This window comes from Vicia villosa, unplaced genomic scaffold (assembly GCF_029867415.1).
Source record: "Vicia villosa cultivar HV-30 ecotype Madison, WI unplaced genomic scaffold, Vvil1.0 ctg.002685F_1_1, whole genome shotgun sequence".
NCBI lineage: Eukaryota > Viridiplantae > Streptophyta > Magnoliopsida > Fabales > Fabaceae > Vicia > Vicia villosa.
Window position 1 is genome coordinate 86,098 of NW_026706004.1, and position 16,992 is coordinate 103,089.

The 16,992-nt window shown below is 37.6% G+C and overlaps 1 protein-coding gene across 1 annotated transcript; it reads right to left on the reverse strand.

The window, feature by feature from the left end:
- Positions 1–1,678: 1,678 nt before the first annotated feature.
- LOC131639547 (uncharacterized) lies at positions 1,679–8,399 on the reverse strand. The gene is made up of 3 exons (XM_058910037.1): positions 8,122–8,399; positions 7,546–7,999; positions 1,679–2,662 (listed from the first exon to the last, which is right to left on the reverse strand). Exons 1-3 carry the CDS (start codon positions 8,397–8,399, stop codon positions 1,679–1,681), a joined length of 1,716 nt encoding a protein of 571 aa, XP_058766020.1.
- Positions 8,400–16,992: the final 8,593 nt, after the last annotated feature.

Consider the following 16,992-nt stretch of genomic DNA (forward strand, 5'->3'; position numbering starts at 1 on the left):
CAGGAGCAGGATTGGCAAGAACTGAGTATGGAGGCAATAGGGTTATCAAGTTCTGATTGAGCAGTTTTTGCAAAACTTGAGACAGCGGCATGTGCAACGGAGTAAATGATCGCTTAGGTTTGGATTTCCGATTACCTTGACCACCTTGCTTCCTATGTTGATCTTTCCCCTTCTTGATCAGAAGTGCCTTCAATTCTTCTTGCCCCTTGGTCAAGTTAAGGATCATCTCTTGGAACTGGGCATTCTGGGCTTGAAGATTTCTGACAGATTGCTCGAGATTCATGATGCTGAAATAAACAACGAGAGAGATTGAGAGACCTGTTGTGGAAACCTAACCTGTAACACAGTGTTTTATGAATGCACATGCAATGTTTTCAAGGATCTTTGGGAAATTTATGAAAAATCTAGTAACTCACGCTTGATGTCGTACTGGATGTTATGGCATCCACTATTACACAGCACAAATAATTAAAACAGAAACGCATAAAGACAATAAAGAACACACGAAATTGTTTACCCAGTTCGGCTCAAACAACCTACTCTGGGGGCTACCAAGCCAGGGAGGGAATCCAATATAAGCAGAATTAATTCGGAGTTAAACTCCCCCGTTTACAACTCCTCACTTAAAACCTACCCAATGAAATTCCAACCTATTACTAGACCTGAGTATCTCCACTCACTCCCTCTCAATCGCAGTAGTGATTACAAATAAACATAAAACAATTCAGAGAGAAGACACACTTCAAAAACACACCTTGATCTTCTTAAAAGCTTCAATCAAGAGACACACACTCGCGCTTAAAAGCTTAGAGTGACAATTAACAAAACCACCTCAAAGATACACTACTCCAAAGCAATCATATACGTGATAATTATTTGGATCAGAAGTAATACAAACAACACACACGGTGGAAACACAGAGAGTATATTGATCTTCACGCGCAACAACTCTGCCACTGAAAGTAGGATTTGCAGTTGTTTTATAGTCAGCAGGCATCAGGACTTGGGCCATGGGCCTTTCACACATAAATTAAGGTTAACTATGTTAACCTAATTTCCACATCAACTTAGTGTTCTCATAAGCTGTAAACCGAGATAATTTAGCACAAACCATACAACACACAATATGTAGTTTCCTAAATAGTATCCTGAGATAAATACGAAAACATCATAGCTCAAAAGTAACAGCTACTGCTGTTAGACACAGATGTCATGACATCGAGCATGACATTTAACAAAACCTGTCCTAGCTCAAACGAACAGTCCTGCATGCTTCCACTCACATATCGCAGGAATGTTTTACCACAAAATATAGCCAATATAAAAAACATCTACAATCTCCCCCTTTGGCAAATTTTTGGTTAAAACATTTTGTCACCTTATTATCAGAGATTCTTTGCAGCAAAAGAAAAAAAATACATACACAAACCACATCATATATCTGCACAAAGCATATAACTTGCAGGAGAAGATATTACAGCTTACCATGTTATGCCATCACAAAATAGTTGTCCAAAACACACAAACCAACAATTTTAAATTTGGGGGGGAACAAGGGACAAACAAAAACAACAAACAATTTTACTATACTTTACTCCCCCTTTTTACCAGAAATGTTGCCAAAGCATCCTTGAGATAGAACAAACACAAGGCAACAAACTAGAACACAACAGTTGCTTCAGTCTTCAGAATTAGAGATGCTGAGTCCAACATCCTCATCTGTGCCATCATCAGGACTGGCTTCTTTCTCAATTTCGCTATCCGATTCATCATCATCTTCACCCTGCTCCTCCACATCAGTATCTGCAGACTCGACTCCTTCATCTGTTTCAAGGGAGGTGATCAATTTCTCTAGAGCCAGTTTTCTGGACTCTAGCTCCTTACATGTTTCTCTGATTATTGCAATCATAACAGCTTTTCTTGTAGGTTTGCTATCTTTGGATGGTCCAGCTGATGTTGTGACAACATCAGGAACATGTGTTCCTTGAAAAAGCTTATGATGAAAGAGTAATGGACTTGCTCTTTTGCACACAAAGTCTTTGTCATTCAGAATATTAGGATATTGATTTAAGATGATTCCACATATAAGGTACGGGAAGTCAATGGGGCCTTTAACACTATAGCTACCAGCACGCTTTAGAGTTTGCTCAAAAATATAAGTTCCATAGTCAACTTTGGTCTTAGTACCAATAGCAAAAATGAATTTACCTAAGATAACAGAAACTGTAGACTTGTGTTGAGTTGGTACCCAGTTGGCAGCTCCAATCCTGTGAAGTATAGCATACTTCACACTTAGTTTGCTAACATTAAGCTTCCCTTTGACAGGCCATGTCTTCACTTGTCCCGCAGTAATTACTTTGCACATTTGATTATCAGATACTTCCAGCTCTGGTTGAGCTTCATTGGACCTTTCAAGAAATTTGTTGATCACAGTTGAGGAGAAATTAACACATTTTCCCCTGACAAACACTTTCAAATACTCCTTAGTTTTCTTATTGCCACAGTCTTCATGTAAGTTCACAATGAACTCCTTCACAAGGACTTCAGAACACTTAGAAAATTGAGTCACAGTTTTCATCAGTCCAACTTCATGAATAAGATTCATAATCTCTTCATACTCAAGGGCATTTTGAGCAAGCTCTCTCTCTAAGGCCAGTTTTTTCTGATAGACAAATTTCCATCTGAGTACACTGGATGGATAGTGAAAGGAAATGTTATCAATTGGTACTTCATGGACACTAGTGGCAAGCTTGCTAGTAGAGACCTTCTTCTTGGGAAGAATGTCATTGACATCCACAGTAACATCAGAATCTGACTCATTTTCAGCAATGTTTCTAGCTTTTCTCTTCTTAGGCACTGATCCGCTGTCGCGCGCAGATCAAAATGAGTTATTTTGAATAAAACCGTAGATAGCGACAAGTGACTCGAATATCGTCTCTCAAGGATTCTTGTTTATTATCAACTAATCAAAATTGATGGGGGTTTGGTTCAGGTTCGATTTATAGAAAAAGTGATTATCAAAAGTGATTAATGAAATAAGCTGTTTTGAAAAAGTGATTATAAAATTAAGCCAATCTACTGTTTTCGGTTCCGGCTTATCATAGGTTTCTACCTTACCAATTCCCTAAGCGGCTTCGATCTCTGTTCGATTTCAATACCAATTAACAAGCGCAAAAGATATTAAACAGATTGGATTCCTATTCCGAATTAAGCAAACGGATTAATATGATCGCGAATTAAGAAAACACGATATAGAAATGCAATTTAACGACGAAGCGACGTAAACAACGATTAACAGTTAGAAATACAATCATACGAAATTAATCAAAATATTCCACGAAATAACAGATTAAGCAAATGCAAATTCATAGAATATAATTGAAAGAGAAACGAAATTGAATTGATAAAATAAAAACCTCAGAGCTTTTGGAATTCGATTACAGTAGATCGACTATGGATGTTTAGTTCTCCATTCAAGCGTACAGAGCAAAAGTTTGGAAAAAATCGTAAATAGTGTATGATCAACAGTGTTTTCGGCTGCTAGGGTCTAAGGGAAAAACAACCTAACCGGTTTACAACCCAACTGGGTCAAAAACAAAACCCAGGCCAATTACTAGCGACCCGAAACTGAAAATATAAAGTGCTGCAGCTTCAAACGCAAATCTGGGAATTATAGGCTCCGAATCTGACTTCGACTCCAACATGAAAGTCGTAGCTCTCTCTCTCTCTCTTAGCTTTCCGGAGATTATTAGAACGCCTCAATCGGACTCCCAGAACTCCAGTTATGATTGTTTCCGTGCAGACTGCTAAAGCTGAAAAATAAAATGCGAAAATTAAATAAAGCTAAAAATAAAATAAAATATAAAAACACATTAAAACATAAAAATAATCAAAACAAACCAATGAAATGCTTGAGTATAAACATGAAAGGACGTGCATAAAAATGCACTGATCAAATTCCCCCACACTTGAACTTTTGCACTCCGAGCAAAATGAAAAACCAAACAAAGAAAACACAAATACATCAACAGTTACTCATCTTAGGCTACAAATCTTCTTCGGGTAAGTTTGCATCGACAGGTACTAATCTTGCACACTAAGGATATCGTAAGAACACTAATCTACAATTGTGCAGACATAAGTCTCCTAAATACACAAACCAATTCAAATCATATTATTATACCACAACCTAACTTACTCATCCTTTTTGCTCTTTTTCATTCAGGCGCAATCACATTAAGCCCGTTATCTCCACACACTTATAGCAAGACGACCGTTTAGTGACTCTGATCCTTTTCTGCACGGGGTTCTGGTACTTACGTGGCATAACTCTTTGTTTACTCAGTTGTAGTTGCGGGGGATCGGACCGTAATCCTCCCTACCAAGTTCAACACCAGAAACCGTTGAACCAACTAACAAAGAGTCTTATTTTCAACTTTTGAAGGTTCCACAACTGTTGGGTTAAGTGACCGGGTGAGGGTCACCAAACTTAGAAGATGCATTCCTTTTTTCTTTTTCTATTTTTTTCTGGAACACTCACTTATATTCATCGGCTTCCCTGCATAAAGTGTGTGAGAGCTGGTGCCGACTGCTGATATAAACTACTCAAGAGCTGTCAGAGAATGAGAATTTAAGGATAAAACATAATAAAAAATTCAAATCAATTTCCATATGCAGGAGACTTACGGTGTTAGAACGATACCGATCTTGTGAATTTTTAAGAACTGAAAACAAAAACAAAAAATTGAAAGAAAACAAAACAAATAAATGATTCCCTCCCCCACACTTAAGACATACATTGTCCTCAATGAAAGAACATAAATATAAAATAAGAGTGAGAGAAAGGAAAGAACACACCCGAGGAATTAAGGAGGATAAGTGATCACATAAGCTGCCTTTCCCAAAGAGAGATCTTCTACATTCTCTTCTTCCAAAGTGGGGCTCTCATGGAGTAGCTTTCGGTAATGCTCATCGTCCTTAAAAAGTGGTTTAGCTCCTTCGCCTTTTATTCCAGTATCAAAGAATGTTCTTCTAAAAGTAAAAGTGTCAAATGGGCACGTGAAGGTGCTCTCATCTTTCACAACATCAAGGAACCAAAGGTTATGGGGCTGCCTCACTACTTTTGCTACATCTTCAAGTGAGATCCTATGCACACACATGGGCGAACTAATATCATAAATGTCATCCAAGGTCCATCCAATTCCTTTCTTATGCTTCTTCAAAACCTGCAAAAACTTACTTTCTTGATCAAAATAAAGTTTAGAAGAAATTATAACCGGAAGTTTTTCATTCATCTCTAAATAAGCATATTTAAGTTTTTGAGGAATTGGTTTCAGCTCTCGGGAAGGTGGCTGCTCAATGGAAGGAGTGCTTGGGGAAGTCGGGATGTCAAGAGTATCAGCTGCATGAACAGCTTCATCGATAGAAACTTCACATGTAGTAAATATTTTACCCTGCAAGGCAGCATCAATCTCAGCACATACAACACAAATGTTAGTGTCAGTACAATCAGAACATGAGTAAACATCATCAAAATCAGACAGTGATGGAAAATCAGATGCAAGCAAATCATTACAAGTATCATCAACATTTTCAGAAAGCAACTCTATTTGAAAAATAGAATGTTCTTTCATGGGTTGTTGGTTTGATCCTTGAGCTTATTGCATGGCATTCATCAAAGTGGCAAGATGTCCAATCTGTGTTTGCAAAGTCTGAAGAGTAGAATCTATTTGTTGTCCATTTGTTTGACAATATCCTCTAGTGAAGGTTCGGAAGGTGCAGAGCACACAACCTGAAATTCCTTCAGATGCTTATGCGGTTCCTCACCTGCAAAACTATTAAACCTAGGCAACAAATGTGTTAAACCATATTCCAATTCAAAAGGTGCATCAATTGTAGGATAGTCAATATATAAACCACTATAGTTCACATTAGGGACAGCCAACCGCGTCAAAGTTCTTTGTTCAGCCATGGTTTCAACAAACACAAATACTAATTACGTCCCATACAAGCATAAACAAATAAAAAGAAGGAAAACGATTAAAATAAATTCAGAAAATTATAAAAACATAACATTTCATCTAATATGACGAAATAAGAATTATGGAATTTTTTTTGGATTTTTTCGAAACAGCAAAAATAGTAAAAAATTAATTAAAAATAGAAAAATGATGAATTTGGAGATTTGGGGTCGAATTCCGTTACTCTCTTAGAGTAAGGGAGTACTGATCGCACGATTTTTGTGCTCCCAGTAGGAAAAAACAGATTATCGATCAGACTCAATTTCCCAAAAAAATCGATTTTCGACTCAAAAAGGCGTTATGGCCGAAACTGCTTGGAACCTATGGCCTAAACACACAAACACTTAACCTAAGACTCCAAAACTAGTTAATAACGACAAGAATCCCCGGAAACGGCGCCAATTTGATCCACTGTCGCGCGCGGATCAAAAACGATTAGTTTTTTCAAAAACGTAGTACAACGACAAATTAACTCAGATATCGTCTCACAAGGATTCTTGTTCCATTAACTAATTACTGTAACGATTAATGGGGGGGTTTGGTTTTAGGATCGATTTTAATGAACAAAGAATTAAGCGATTAAAAATAAGTGAATAATGAAATCAGGTGTTTTGAAAAAGTGATTATAAAATTAAGCCAATCTACTGTTTTCGGTTTCGGCTTATCATAGGTTTCTACCTTACCAATTCCCTAAGCGGCTTCGATCTCTATTCGATTTCAATACCAATTAACAAGCGCAAAAGATATTAAACAGATTGGATTCATATTCTGAATTAAGCAAACGGATTAATACGATCGTGAATTAAGCAAACACGATATAGAAACGTAATTTAACGACGAAGCGACGTAAACAACGATTAACAGTTAGGAATATAATCATACGGCATTAATCAAAATATTCCACGAAATAACAGATTAAGCAAATGCAAATTCATAGAATATAATTGAAAGAGAAACGAAATTGAATTGATAAAATAAAAAACCTCAAAGCTTTTGGAATTCGATTACAGTAGATAGACTCTGGATGCTTAGTTCTCCATTCAAGCGTACATAGCAAAAGTTTGGAAAAAAAATCGTAAATAGTGTATGATCAATAGTGTTTTCAGCTGCTAGGGTCTAAGGGAAAAACAACCTAACCGGTTTATAACCCAACTGGGTCAAAAACAAAACTCAGGCCCACTACTAGCGACCCGAAACTGAAAATATAAAGTGCTGCAGCTTCAAACGCAAATCTGGGAATTATAGGATCCGAATCTGACTTCGACTCCAACATGAAAGTCGTAGCTCTCTCTCTCCTATCTTTCCAGCGATTATTAGAACGCCTCAATCGGACTCCCGGAACTCCAGTTATGATCGTTTCCGTGCAGACTGCTAAAGCTGAAAAATAAAGTGCGAAAGTTAAATAAAGCTAAAAATAAAATAAAATATAAAAACACATTAAAACATAAAAATAATCAAAACAAACCAATGAAATGCTTGAGTACAAACATGAAAGGACGTGCATAAAAATGCACTGATCAGGCACCACTTTGCTCAATGGTTTTTTGGGTCCAACAGAAGTGGGCTTAACCACAGCCTTTTTCTTCAGAGAGTCCTCAGCTATAACTTGCTTTCCTTTCCTCCTCATTAGCCTTCTGGCTATGCTTGGATTGATAGAAGCAACCAGGTCACCATCAGAGAGATCATCAAGGTTGATCACTTTATCAGCTTGAGTCTTCTCAGGTTCTTTTTCTTCAGTTTGACCATCTTTAGTGTGGTTCACACACTTATCAGCATAAGCATTACTAGATACCTCTTCATTGTACACAGCACTAACATGGACCTCAGTGTGATCATTGTCAGCAATAACATCGACCTTACCAACAATATCTTCCACACCATCATTCCTATTATTGTCATCCACATGCACGTCCATTTTTACAGCATCATTTCTATTGACAACATCATTTGCTTCGACAGAATTGCCAGCATCATTGTCACTAACATGTGCATTGTCATTTGACTTAGGAAGCACAGAATTAAAGGAACAGGGATCCAAGATGTAACATTATTCTCATTTAGGATATGGATAACAATTTTAGCAATGGCGTTGTGATCATACCTTGAGCCTTCATTAGTTAGTTCTTCCCTAGAGGGAGGGACAAACGATTGAGAAGTCTGATCAGAATTGGGCCTTTTAGGTCTCCTTGTTGTTTCTTTGGTTCTTCGTGTATGCGATGTCCTGGGCCTTTTTGCCACAAGATCGTATGGAGTCACCATTTGAAAAGGGGTGACCTCAAGAATCTCATTAGGGTTAATTGGGACATTTGTAGCGTCTTGAGCACGAGCAGAGGAAGTTGACACTGTTGAAGGAGATTGAGGGTTTGATTGTTGAGACATTGAGGGATATTTTGGAGGCGATAGAGATATCTGGATGTTTTTATGGTCGGATGCGAGATGAGAGAAGTGCAAGAGACTAAACAAGTAAATATGGTAGTGAGTTGGGAAGTATAGAGGAAAAAATTGTACTAGGAGGGGGAAATTTAAATTTTGACCAATCATAAAATCTGAATTATTTTTCTTGTTCAAAAAGTAGTTCTCGAGAAACTGTAATTGCTATAATTCCTCATAGGAGTAAATATCCAATTTTCTTTTCAAGATTTCAACTTGTATAGCATTTAAAGCTTTAGGAAGGATGTCTGCAATTTGTAGTTCAGTGGTTCCATGCTTCAGAGTAGCACCTTTGTTATTCATTAGGTTCCTTGGGAGATGGTGTATAGTATCCATATGCTTGGTTCTGATGGGTTGAGTAGGATTCTTTGACATATTAGTACCACTCAGATTGTCGCAATGCAATGTCATGGCATCCTGAGTGACATCGTATTCAGATATCATTTGTTTTTCTGACATTTTACCAAGGATTTTACCATCCACAAGTATCCGAGTCATCATGGGTTCTTCACCTTCATTCTTCACAAAGAAGGTTTTGACTATATCTTCTTCCTCGTATCCATTTCTAGCTATCCTTTCGTACCAAGTTCTAGATGCTTGATATGGTCTTCTTCTCTTCAAACTGTTTATTTTCTTCCAGAGATCTTTGTATTTGACACTGAACTTGAATGCTCAATCTCATCACTTAGCTCGAGGTGATATGGCTTTGCTTTAGAAGAATTTCTTTGTTGATAAACCATCCTTCTGGTAAGAGCATGGGCTTCAGGACATGTGGACTTCAAGTGATCTGTCCTGCCACATTGATAGCATCTCTTATATGGGGGATATGTGCTCCTTTCTTGATGTTTTCTTTTATGTTGCATCTTTTGATTAGGCATTATCTGCTCCATCAAGTAAGTCTGATTTCTTACTTCTACATTTCTGTTGTGAGATGTGTTCAGCAACTTTCTTTCCATAGCCTCAATGTTTGACCGGAGGCTTACGTTTTCCTCTTGAAGAAGACTATAGGCATTTATATCCTCCAACATTCTTGCATATAGTCTCTCATTCCTTAGATAAGTTTCAGAGAAAATAGTAGCAAGTTCACTGGACGTGAGTTTGCTGGCAAATGTCTCTTTATCAGATTCATCCATATCTTCAATAACATTTTTTATCACTGTTTTGACTGATCTTTCTTGATGATTGTCCTCAATCTCTTCCTTGGTCATAGAGGGTTTAGAGGAGCAATTAGAGATTCTAGGCTCCCATAAGTAACTGTTTTCTTTAGACCTAGAGCCCTTCATGACTTCCTTATGTCCTTCATTTGTGACGATACATTCCTTCTTGGTGAATCTGACATTGAAGCCTTGGTCACATAGTTGACTGATGCTGATTAGATTCATAGTCAGTCCTTTAACCAGAAGAACATTGTTCAAATTGGGACCTTCCGGATATTCCAGTGTTCCAATCCCTTGGATTTCTCCTTTTTCTCCATCACCAAACGTCACATAGTTAGAGGAGTCAGGAGTGATATCCACCAGCAGATTCCTTGTACCAGTCATGTGTTTTGAGCAACCGCTATCAAAGTACCAGTCTTCTTTTGATGACACCTGCAAGGGAGTGTGAGACATTAAGGCAGTACCTTTATCTACCCATTGTTGTTTCTTGACTAAGGTGTTCTGCTTTGGTCCTTTTTGAAGTGGCTGATTAGGATAACCATACACTCTAAAGCAAAAAGGTTTTATGTGACCAAATTTTCCACAGTAGTGACATCTCCATTTATTAAATTTCCTCCTAGTATGATTTATCCTCCTGTTCTCATGATGTTGTGACATTGGTCTTGACATACGAACTGGCATGTGGACTTCAGGTTTTACCTTCTTGAGTCCTAAGATGGATTCTGATCTTCCCACAAATCCTATTCCAGACATGTCTCCTGATCTCTGTCCAACATACAGGATTTCTTCCAAGGAGTTAGTTCCAGAATTCAACATTCTGACAGATTTTGACATTTGATCAACCTTGGAGTTCAACATGCTAATTTCACCAATGAGTGAATCTATGGTTGCAAGATATTCTTTCTTTTCAGTTTCCAATTCCTTTATGAGCTTCTTTTGTTTCTCAACTTGTTTACATACTTCGGAACTCTTGACATATAGCTCTTTGTACGAGGTTGCAAGCTCGTCAAAGGTCAGTTCATCTTCACTGGAATCATCATCGGATTCACAAACACTTGTTAGTACTGTGATGTATTGTGCAATTTCTTCTTTATTCTTGTTCATAGTATCAGAATTTTGTTGTCCTTAGATCTCACCCAGATGTAAACAGGCAGGGTGCCTGATTTGATACCAAATGAAAATTCTAGTAACTCACGCTTGATATCGTACTGGATGTTATGACATCCACCATTACACAACACAAATAATTAAAACAGAAACGCATAAAGACAATAAAGAACACACAAAATTGTTTACCTAGTTCGATTCAAACAACCTACTCTGGGGGCTACCAAGCCAGGGAGGGAATCCAATATAAGCAGAATTAATTCGGAGTTAAACTCCCCCGTTTACAACTCCTCACTTAAAACCTACCCAATGAAATTCCAACCTATTACTATACCCGAGTATCTCCACTCACTCCCCCTCAATCACAACAGTGATTACAAATAAACATAAAAAAATGCAGAGAGAAGACACACTTCAAAAACACACATTGATCTGCTTAAAAGCTTCAATCAAGAGACACACACTCGCGCTTAAAATCGTAGAGTGACAATTAACAAAACCACCTCAAAGATACACTACTCCAAAGCAATCATCTACATGATAATTGTTTGGATCACAAGTAATACTAACAACACACACGGTGGAAACCCAGAGAGTATACTGATCTTCACGCGCAACAACTTTGCCACTGAAAGTAGGATTTGCAGTTGTTTTATAGTCAGCAGGCAGCAAGACTTAGGCTATGGGCCTTTCACACATAAATTAGGGTTAACTACGTTAACCTAATTTCCACATCAACTTAGTGTTCTCATAAGCTGTAAACCGAGATAATTTAGCACAAACCATGCATCACACAATATATAGTTTCCTAAATAGTAGCCTGAGATAAATACGGAAACATCACATCTCAAAAGTAACAGCTATTTCTATTAGACACAGATGTCATGACATCGAGCATGACATTGAACAAAACCTGTCCTAGCTTAAATGAACAGTCCTGCATGCTTCCACTCACATATCACAAGAATGTTTTACCACAAAATATAGCCAATAGAAAAACATCTACAATTTAGTTTGCGACATTAGATTGTAGCTTTGTTGAAGAACTTTCAATTTTGGTCTTTGAACGTCCTTCTTTGAGAGTCAAGCTCACCATATCCAATGGGTCATCGCCTCTGATTCGGGATACCTTTGAATTTGAAAGTATATGGCTAGAGGAAAATAAATCCTCTTGTCCCTTGATGGGCATTGTTTCTTTGAATTTGAAGGCATATGGCCAGAGGAAAATAATTCCTCTTGCCCCTAGATAAGAGTTCAGTCCTTGATAAGAGCACCTGAAATTGTGCGCCCTAAATTCCTAAGATCCTTGAAAGGGTTAGTTAATATGCTATTTTATGATGTCATGATGTCATGCAAATGTAATGCGATAGGCAAAGCATAAGGTAGTAGGGACAACTATGTCCTACAATCAAAACCTGCAAGGAAATCATGTGGTTAGATAACAAACAAGTCACACAAGAGTCCTTAAGTTTAAAGGCTTACATGAAGTATAACAAGATGACTACCCTTCCCCAATAGGTACTTCTAAGGATGAGAGTGAATTTAGTAACAGGGTTCTACCAGTTACCCAGAATTGTCAGTCCCTCTAAAGCACCCTCGAACATGATACATTCATACCATGCAATGATACTTTAAGAAAGAACCTATCTTAGTTGTAGTATCGGGTGGCGACTAAGCCCCCAACATAAGTCGAGAGTAGTTCCCGCACTACGTTCCTAAAGGCCAAGATGGGTTAAAGGTAACTAAAGGTCCTTAAGCTCCAACTCACCCAAGGTACATACATAAACCTCTCTCATGCAAGAGAAGAACATACATAACCATTGGAGGCCTAACTTAAGAGTGAACTCTCATATTGACCAATCCCAAGCATGCACAAAGGAGGTCGCCATGACTATGCCACTCCTATCTTAAGGTGTAATTGAATCCGGGTATAGGATTCATCTTCCATTCAATTCCCAAAACAACCTTGAAGAATAAAGCAAGCAAAACAAACAAATTATATGTGACCTAAGCTCTAAGGTAACCCCTCTTTTAAGTATCCCCAACAGAGTCGCCAGTTCTGTAATACGGTGGGAGAACTAACTTTTGAAATGTGCGGATAGCAAGAGTCGCCACCGACTTTTATTTTATCCAATTGGAAAGGAAAAAAGAACAGGAAAGACCTTTAAAAGATTTTGAGTTCGGGGGGTAGTTTATACAAAGGGAAGGTGTAAGCACCCTTTGTATCCATGGTTATCCATGGGATCTTAATTGCTTAGCTCACTTGTTTGTTTGATTTGTTTGAAAGAGTGTCATGTGTGAATTGAAAAGATTTGAATAAGGACTTTAGCTTTTAAATAAGAGTAGCCTTTTTGAATTGATTTGAAAAGGGGTGTGAAAAGTATTTGATTTGAATATTGATTTGAATATGTGCAAGCAGTTAAGAGATACCTACCCTAAGCTAGTTTTTCTTGTTCTTTAAGTCTTTGATTTGAAAGGGCTATCCATACCCTAAAGAGGGCAGGTAGTCCTTTCATTAGATTTGAAAAGGGTCATCGAGGATTATCGTTCGCCATGAGACTGTCCCTACCATAAAGAGGGCAGGTAGTCTTTAGGGGAGGATACAATAGTCATTTTAGGCAACCAGTGAGGATACCTTAGCATTCGAAAGGGACGATAATCATTTAACCGAGGCAACATCGAGGGAAAAGATCATATTTATCGTAGGCAACTCGAAGGGACTTATAATCTTTGATGATGATAATGAACTGAAGGCAGGATTGCTAAGGTATCCTCGTATTCGAGGGACTTGACTATTTTTAATCGAAGGTAGCATAAAAGAGGTTACCTCAAAGGTGTGTGGGTGCATCAATCACGTGAGTTGGATTCAAATATTTATCTTGTAGATTTAATGATCTAAATTCAATTTGCAAGCTTATCACTCCCTATATTACTAACCACGCAGTTAAATAACAGTTATATCATGCGGAAATTAAAATGCGGAAAGTAAAGTCCTACGCTATTACAAGGCTTCGGGATGGGGGATTACATAGCCAAAAACCCGGGGTTGAGAAGAAAACTAAAGGCAGAAATTAAAGGCGGAAAATTAAAAAAACCTAAGCTATTACAAAAAACCTTGCAAGCCTATACACATTTTCTAGAATTTTAAATAAATGAATAATTAAATAAATTAAAGGCATGCGACATACAGTGGAGTAGGAGATGAGGAGAGAAATCGCGAATAAAATATAAATTTAGAAAAATCAGGGTTAAAAACCTTATGACTAAAGAACCTAATGGGTAAAATAAACCTACAGGGTTAAAAACCTAAACTAAGGTTAATGGTTAACACCTACCTCATACGCCTCCTTAAAGTTCTTAAGGTTATCTATGGTTTTTGAAGGTTAAAGGTTAAACCTAAAAACCTAATTATAACTTAACTAACATTAAACCTAAAATTAAATCCTTATTATTTGAACCGACTAAATAATATAAATTAATATTAAAATTAACCTAAATGGTTTAGCCTAAATTAACTAAATTAAATTAATGGGGAAACCTAATCCTAAATTTTTAATGATAATAACCTAATTAAGAATTAACTAAACCTAATTACTAATGATTAAATTATGGTTAATGGTTAATTAAAGGGTGGTTAATGTTGATTAAAAAAGAAATAAATAAAAAACACAAAAGAAAAAGAAAAATTAAAAAAGAAAGAAGGAATAAACAACCAACAGCCAAAAGAAAAGGAGAAGTAAAGGAATTGGGCGCCTGATTCTCCGTGATGTTCTTCTGATGGTGTATGGTGGGGCAGCAATCCATGGCGCTTAGATATGGTTGTATTGGAGATCCAACGGCGTGGATTTGAAGATGCATCATGGACGCGTGCAGTCGCTTGCACTGGATCTGAAAGGGAACAATTGTTAAAAATAAATGTGATTACCCTGGTTCGAACACAGGTTTTGGGCTACAAGTTTTCCTTTCCAGCCAATTGAACCAAACGCGTTTGTTGTCATTATGCGCTGCTGTTTACAGTGATTTCCGGTAAACAACCGCTAGTCCTCCAAACTATAAAATATACTTTGGTTACTCGCAGGATCGACTAGATTGATCCTAGGACATAGTCAAACAAATGTCTTTTGAAATGATTCGATTCATGTTTGCCTGTTCTGACTTCGTGAAAACTTGTTTTGTGATTCGATCTTACGAATGTTCACTTGAAACAATACTGGTTACACAAGTTAATATAACTTTCGAAGAAACATAAATAAAAGCATGTAAATTGCAGAAAAAGTAAAGTGCAGAAATATAACATGCAATAATGTAAAATGCAGGAATGTAAAGTGCTTCGAAATGAAAGTTCAGACGCAATGAAAGAAATGCAGGAATATAAATAACGGAAAGTAAATGAAAGCAGTAATAATGAAAAGATACTTGAATAAAGGAAAATACAAATGTATTTAAATTGATGTTGGTGTCATACGTACATTTCTCAGCGAACTCGTTCTCTAAACACTTGATACTTGAGTGATTTGTACAAAATGAACACACGGAATCCTAACATTAAGACCCTTATTTATACTAAATTCGACCCTAACGGTCCTACACTAATCTGATGCCACGTTGCCCACAGGAATCCCTAGGATGCCATCTGTCTTTGTGCAGTTACACAAACTACTTCGAAATTCAAATCCTCCCGCCTGAATCCTCTTTCGACGCGTGGCAACGTGATCAGAATTGAGAATGCTACGAAAACACGTTAAGCTTCAGTACTTTATGTATTTCACAAAAACGTTTAAGTCTTTTAAAGATAATCCTCTTCGAATTAGCTCCAAATGGCGCAACCCTTGACCTTCAACACCATCAAAGCCTGTATCAAAAAAGAGTTCAAACTTTCTGAGGAAGAGTTTGAAGGAAATCACATCAGCTTCAGCGCACTCTTTGCTAACCAACATCTTCAGTTCTATCCTGAAATCCTGGAGGGATCTGTTTATCCCAACATGTTAGCATATTTCTGGATGTTTGCGTCTCTGCGCATAGATCCAGAAGGGAGGACCACTATCGTATCTGAGGTTCGTAGGGATCACATTACCATCACTCCCTCCACCATCTCTGACTTGCTGAGATGTGAAAATTTTGGAGAAGCTTTTGATGACAACACCATCAACATGACCACCTATCGTATGTTGAGGACCCTCATGGAAAAGGACCCCTTTAGTGCTAAAGTCATCAAGATTTGGCATCAGCTTTTGGTGGGAAACTTCCGCCCACGAAGCCATAACCTAGACAACATCATGATGGAGGATCTGGAGTTTATACTCTGTGTCCTCCGGGGAAGAAGATAAAATTTCCATTGCTAATCTTCAAAGGGCTTGTCGAAGCTGTTTCCATGGCTGCTTCTCGCCAAGGTGTGGTCACGTGCCTTCCCTATGGAAGATTCTTGTCCTACATGTTCCTTAAAAAGGGCATAGTGAGAAGAATGCGCAATTCGGGGTCTCTAGACATGTTCGAAGCAGAAAGCTTGCCCCTGCTATCCTTGGAGGGCTTAGAACAAAGGATTAACTAGAGGTTACTTTGTTTAAAGCTTTGATGGAGGTGTTATAGGCCTTAGTTTTTTATTATCCAAAATCTTCTGAATGCCTCCTTTTGTTTACCTCTAGTATATTTCTTTATCTGTAGTCCCTTTTGTTATTGGAAACATAATCTTTTTCCAGAAATGTAATGTATTCCCCCAATCTTATTGAAATGCATTTTGATATTGCTTTGTCTGTGTTAACTTTACTTACCACATAACATTATTGAACATAAAGCCATTTTGGTGCTGGTTCAACCATTTTGGCCTACGTAGCATCCTTTGAATATCTACATTTTTGCAATTTTAACTTTGTGCATGCTTGGTTGGTATCTTTTCAGATACTTCCCGTTTACCCTTAAAATCCTACGATCTTCTGCCAATTCTTCTATCTCATAAGCGTTATTTGAGAACACTTTCAAAATTCGAAAAGGGCCTTCCCAATGTGGGGACCATTTACCTAACGCCTGATTCTTTCGATCTATAGGTAAAATAGTTTTCCAAACTAAGTCATTACTGATAAACGTTTTACCTTTCACCTTTTTATTGTATGCTCTGGATACCCTTTCTTTTTGTCTTTTTATCATCTCCAATGCTCGAAGTCTGTCTTCGTCCAAATCTACTAATTCATTCATCATCAATTCCCAATAAGTATTTGGAGGAATTTATGCTTGTCTTTGGATCCTGACTGATTGCAAGTAAATTTCGACTGGAAGCACTGCAT

Bases quoted from the DNA above. Each gene is read 5' to 3' on its own strand.
- LOC131639547 (XM_058910037.1), bottom strand. From the start codon at position 8,399: ATGTCTCAACAATCAAACCCTCAATCTCCTTCAACAGTGTCAACTTCC. The intron at 8,000-8,121 runs GTATGATCACAA...TGCACATGTTAG, and splicing joins CTAACTAATGAAGGCTCAAG to TGACAATGATGCTGGCAATT. The intron at 2,663-7,545 runs GTGCCTGATCAG...TTTGTCTATCAG, and splicing joins AAAAACCATTGAGCAAAGTG to AAAAAACTGGCCTTAGAGAG.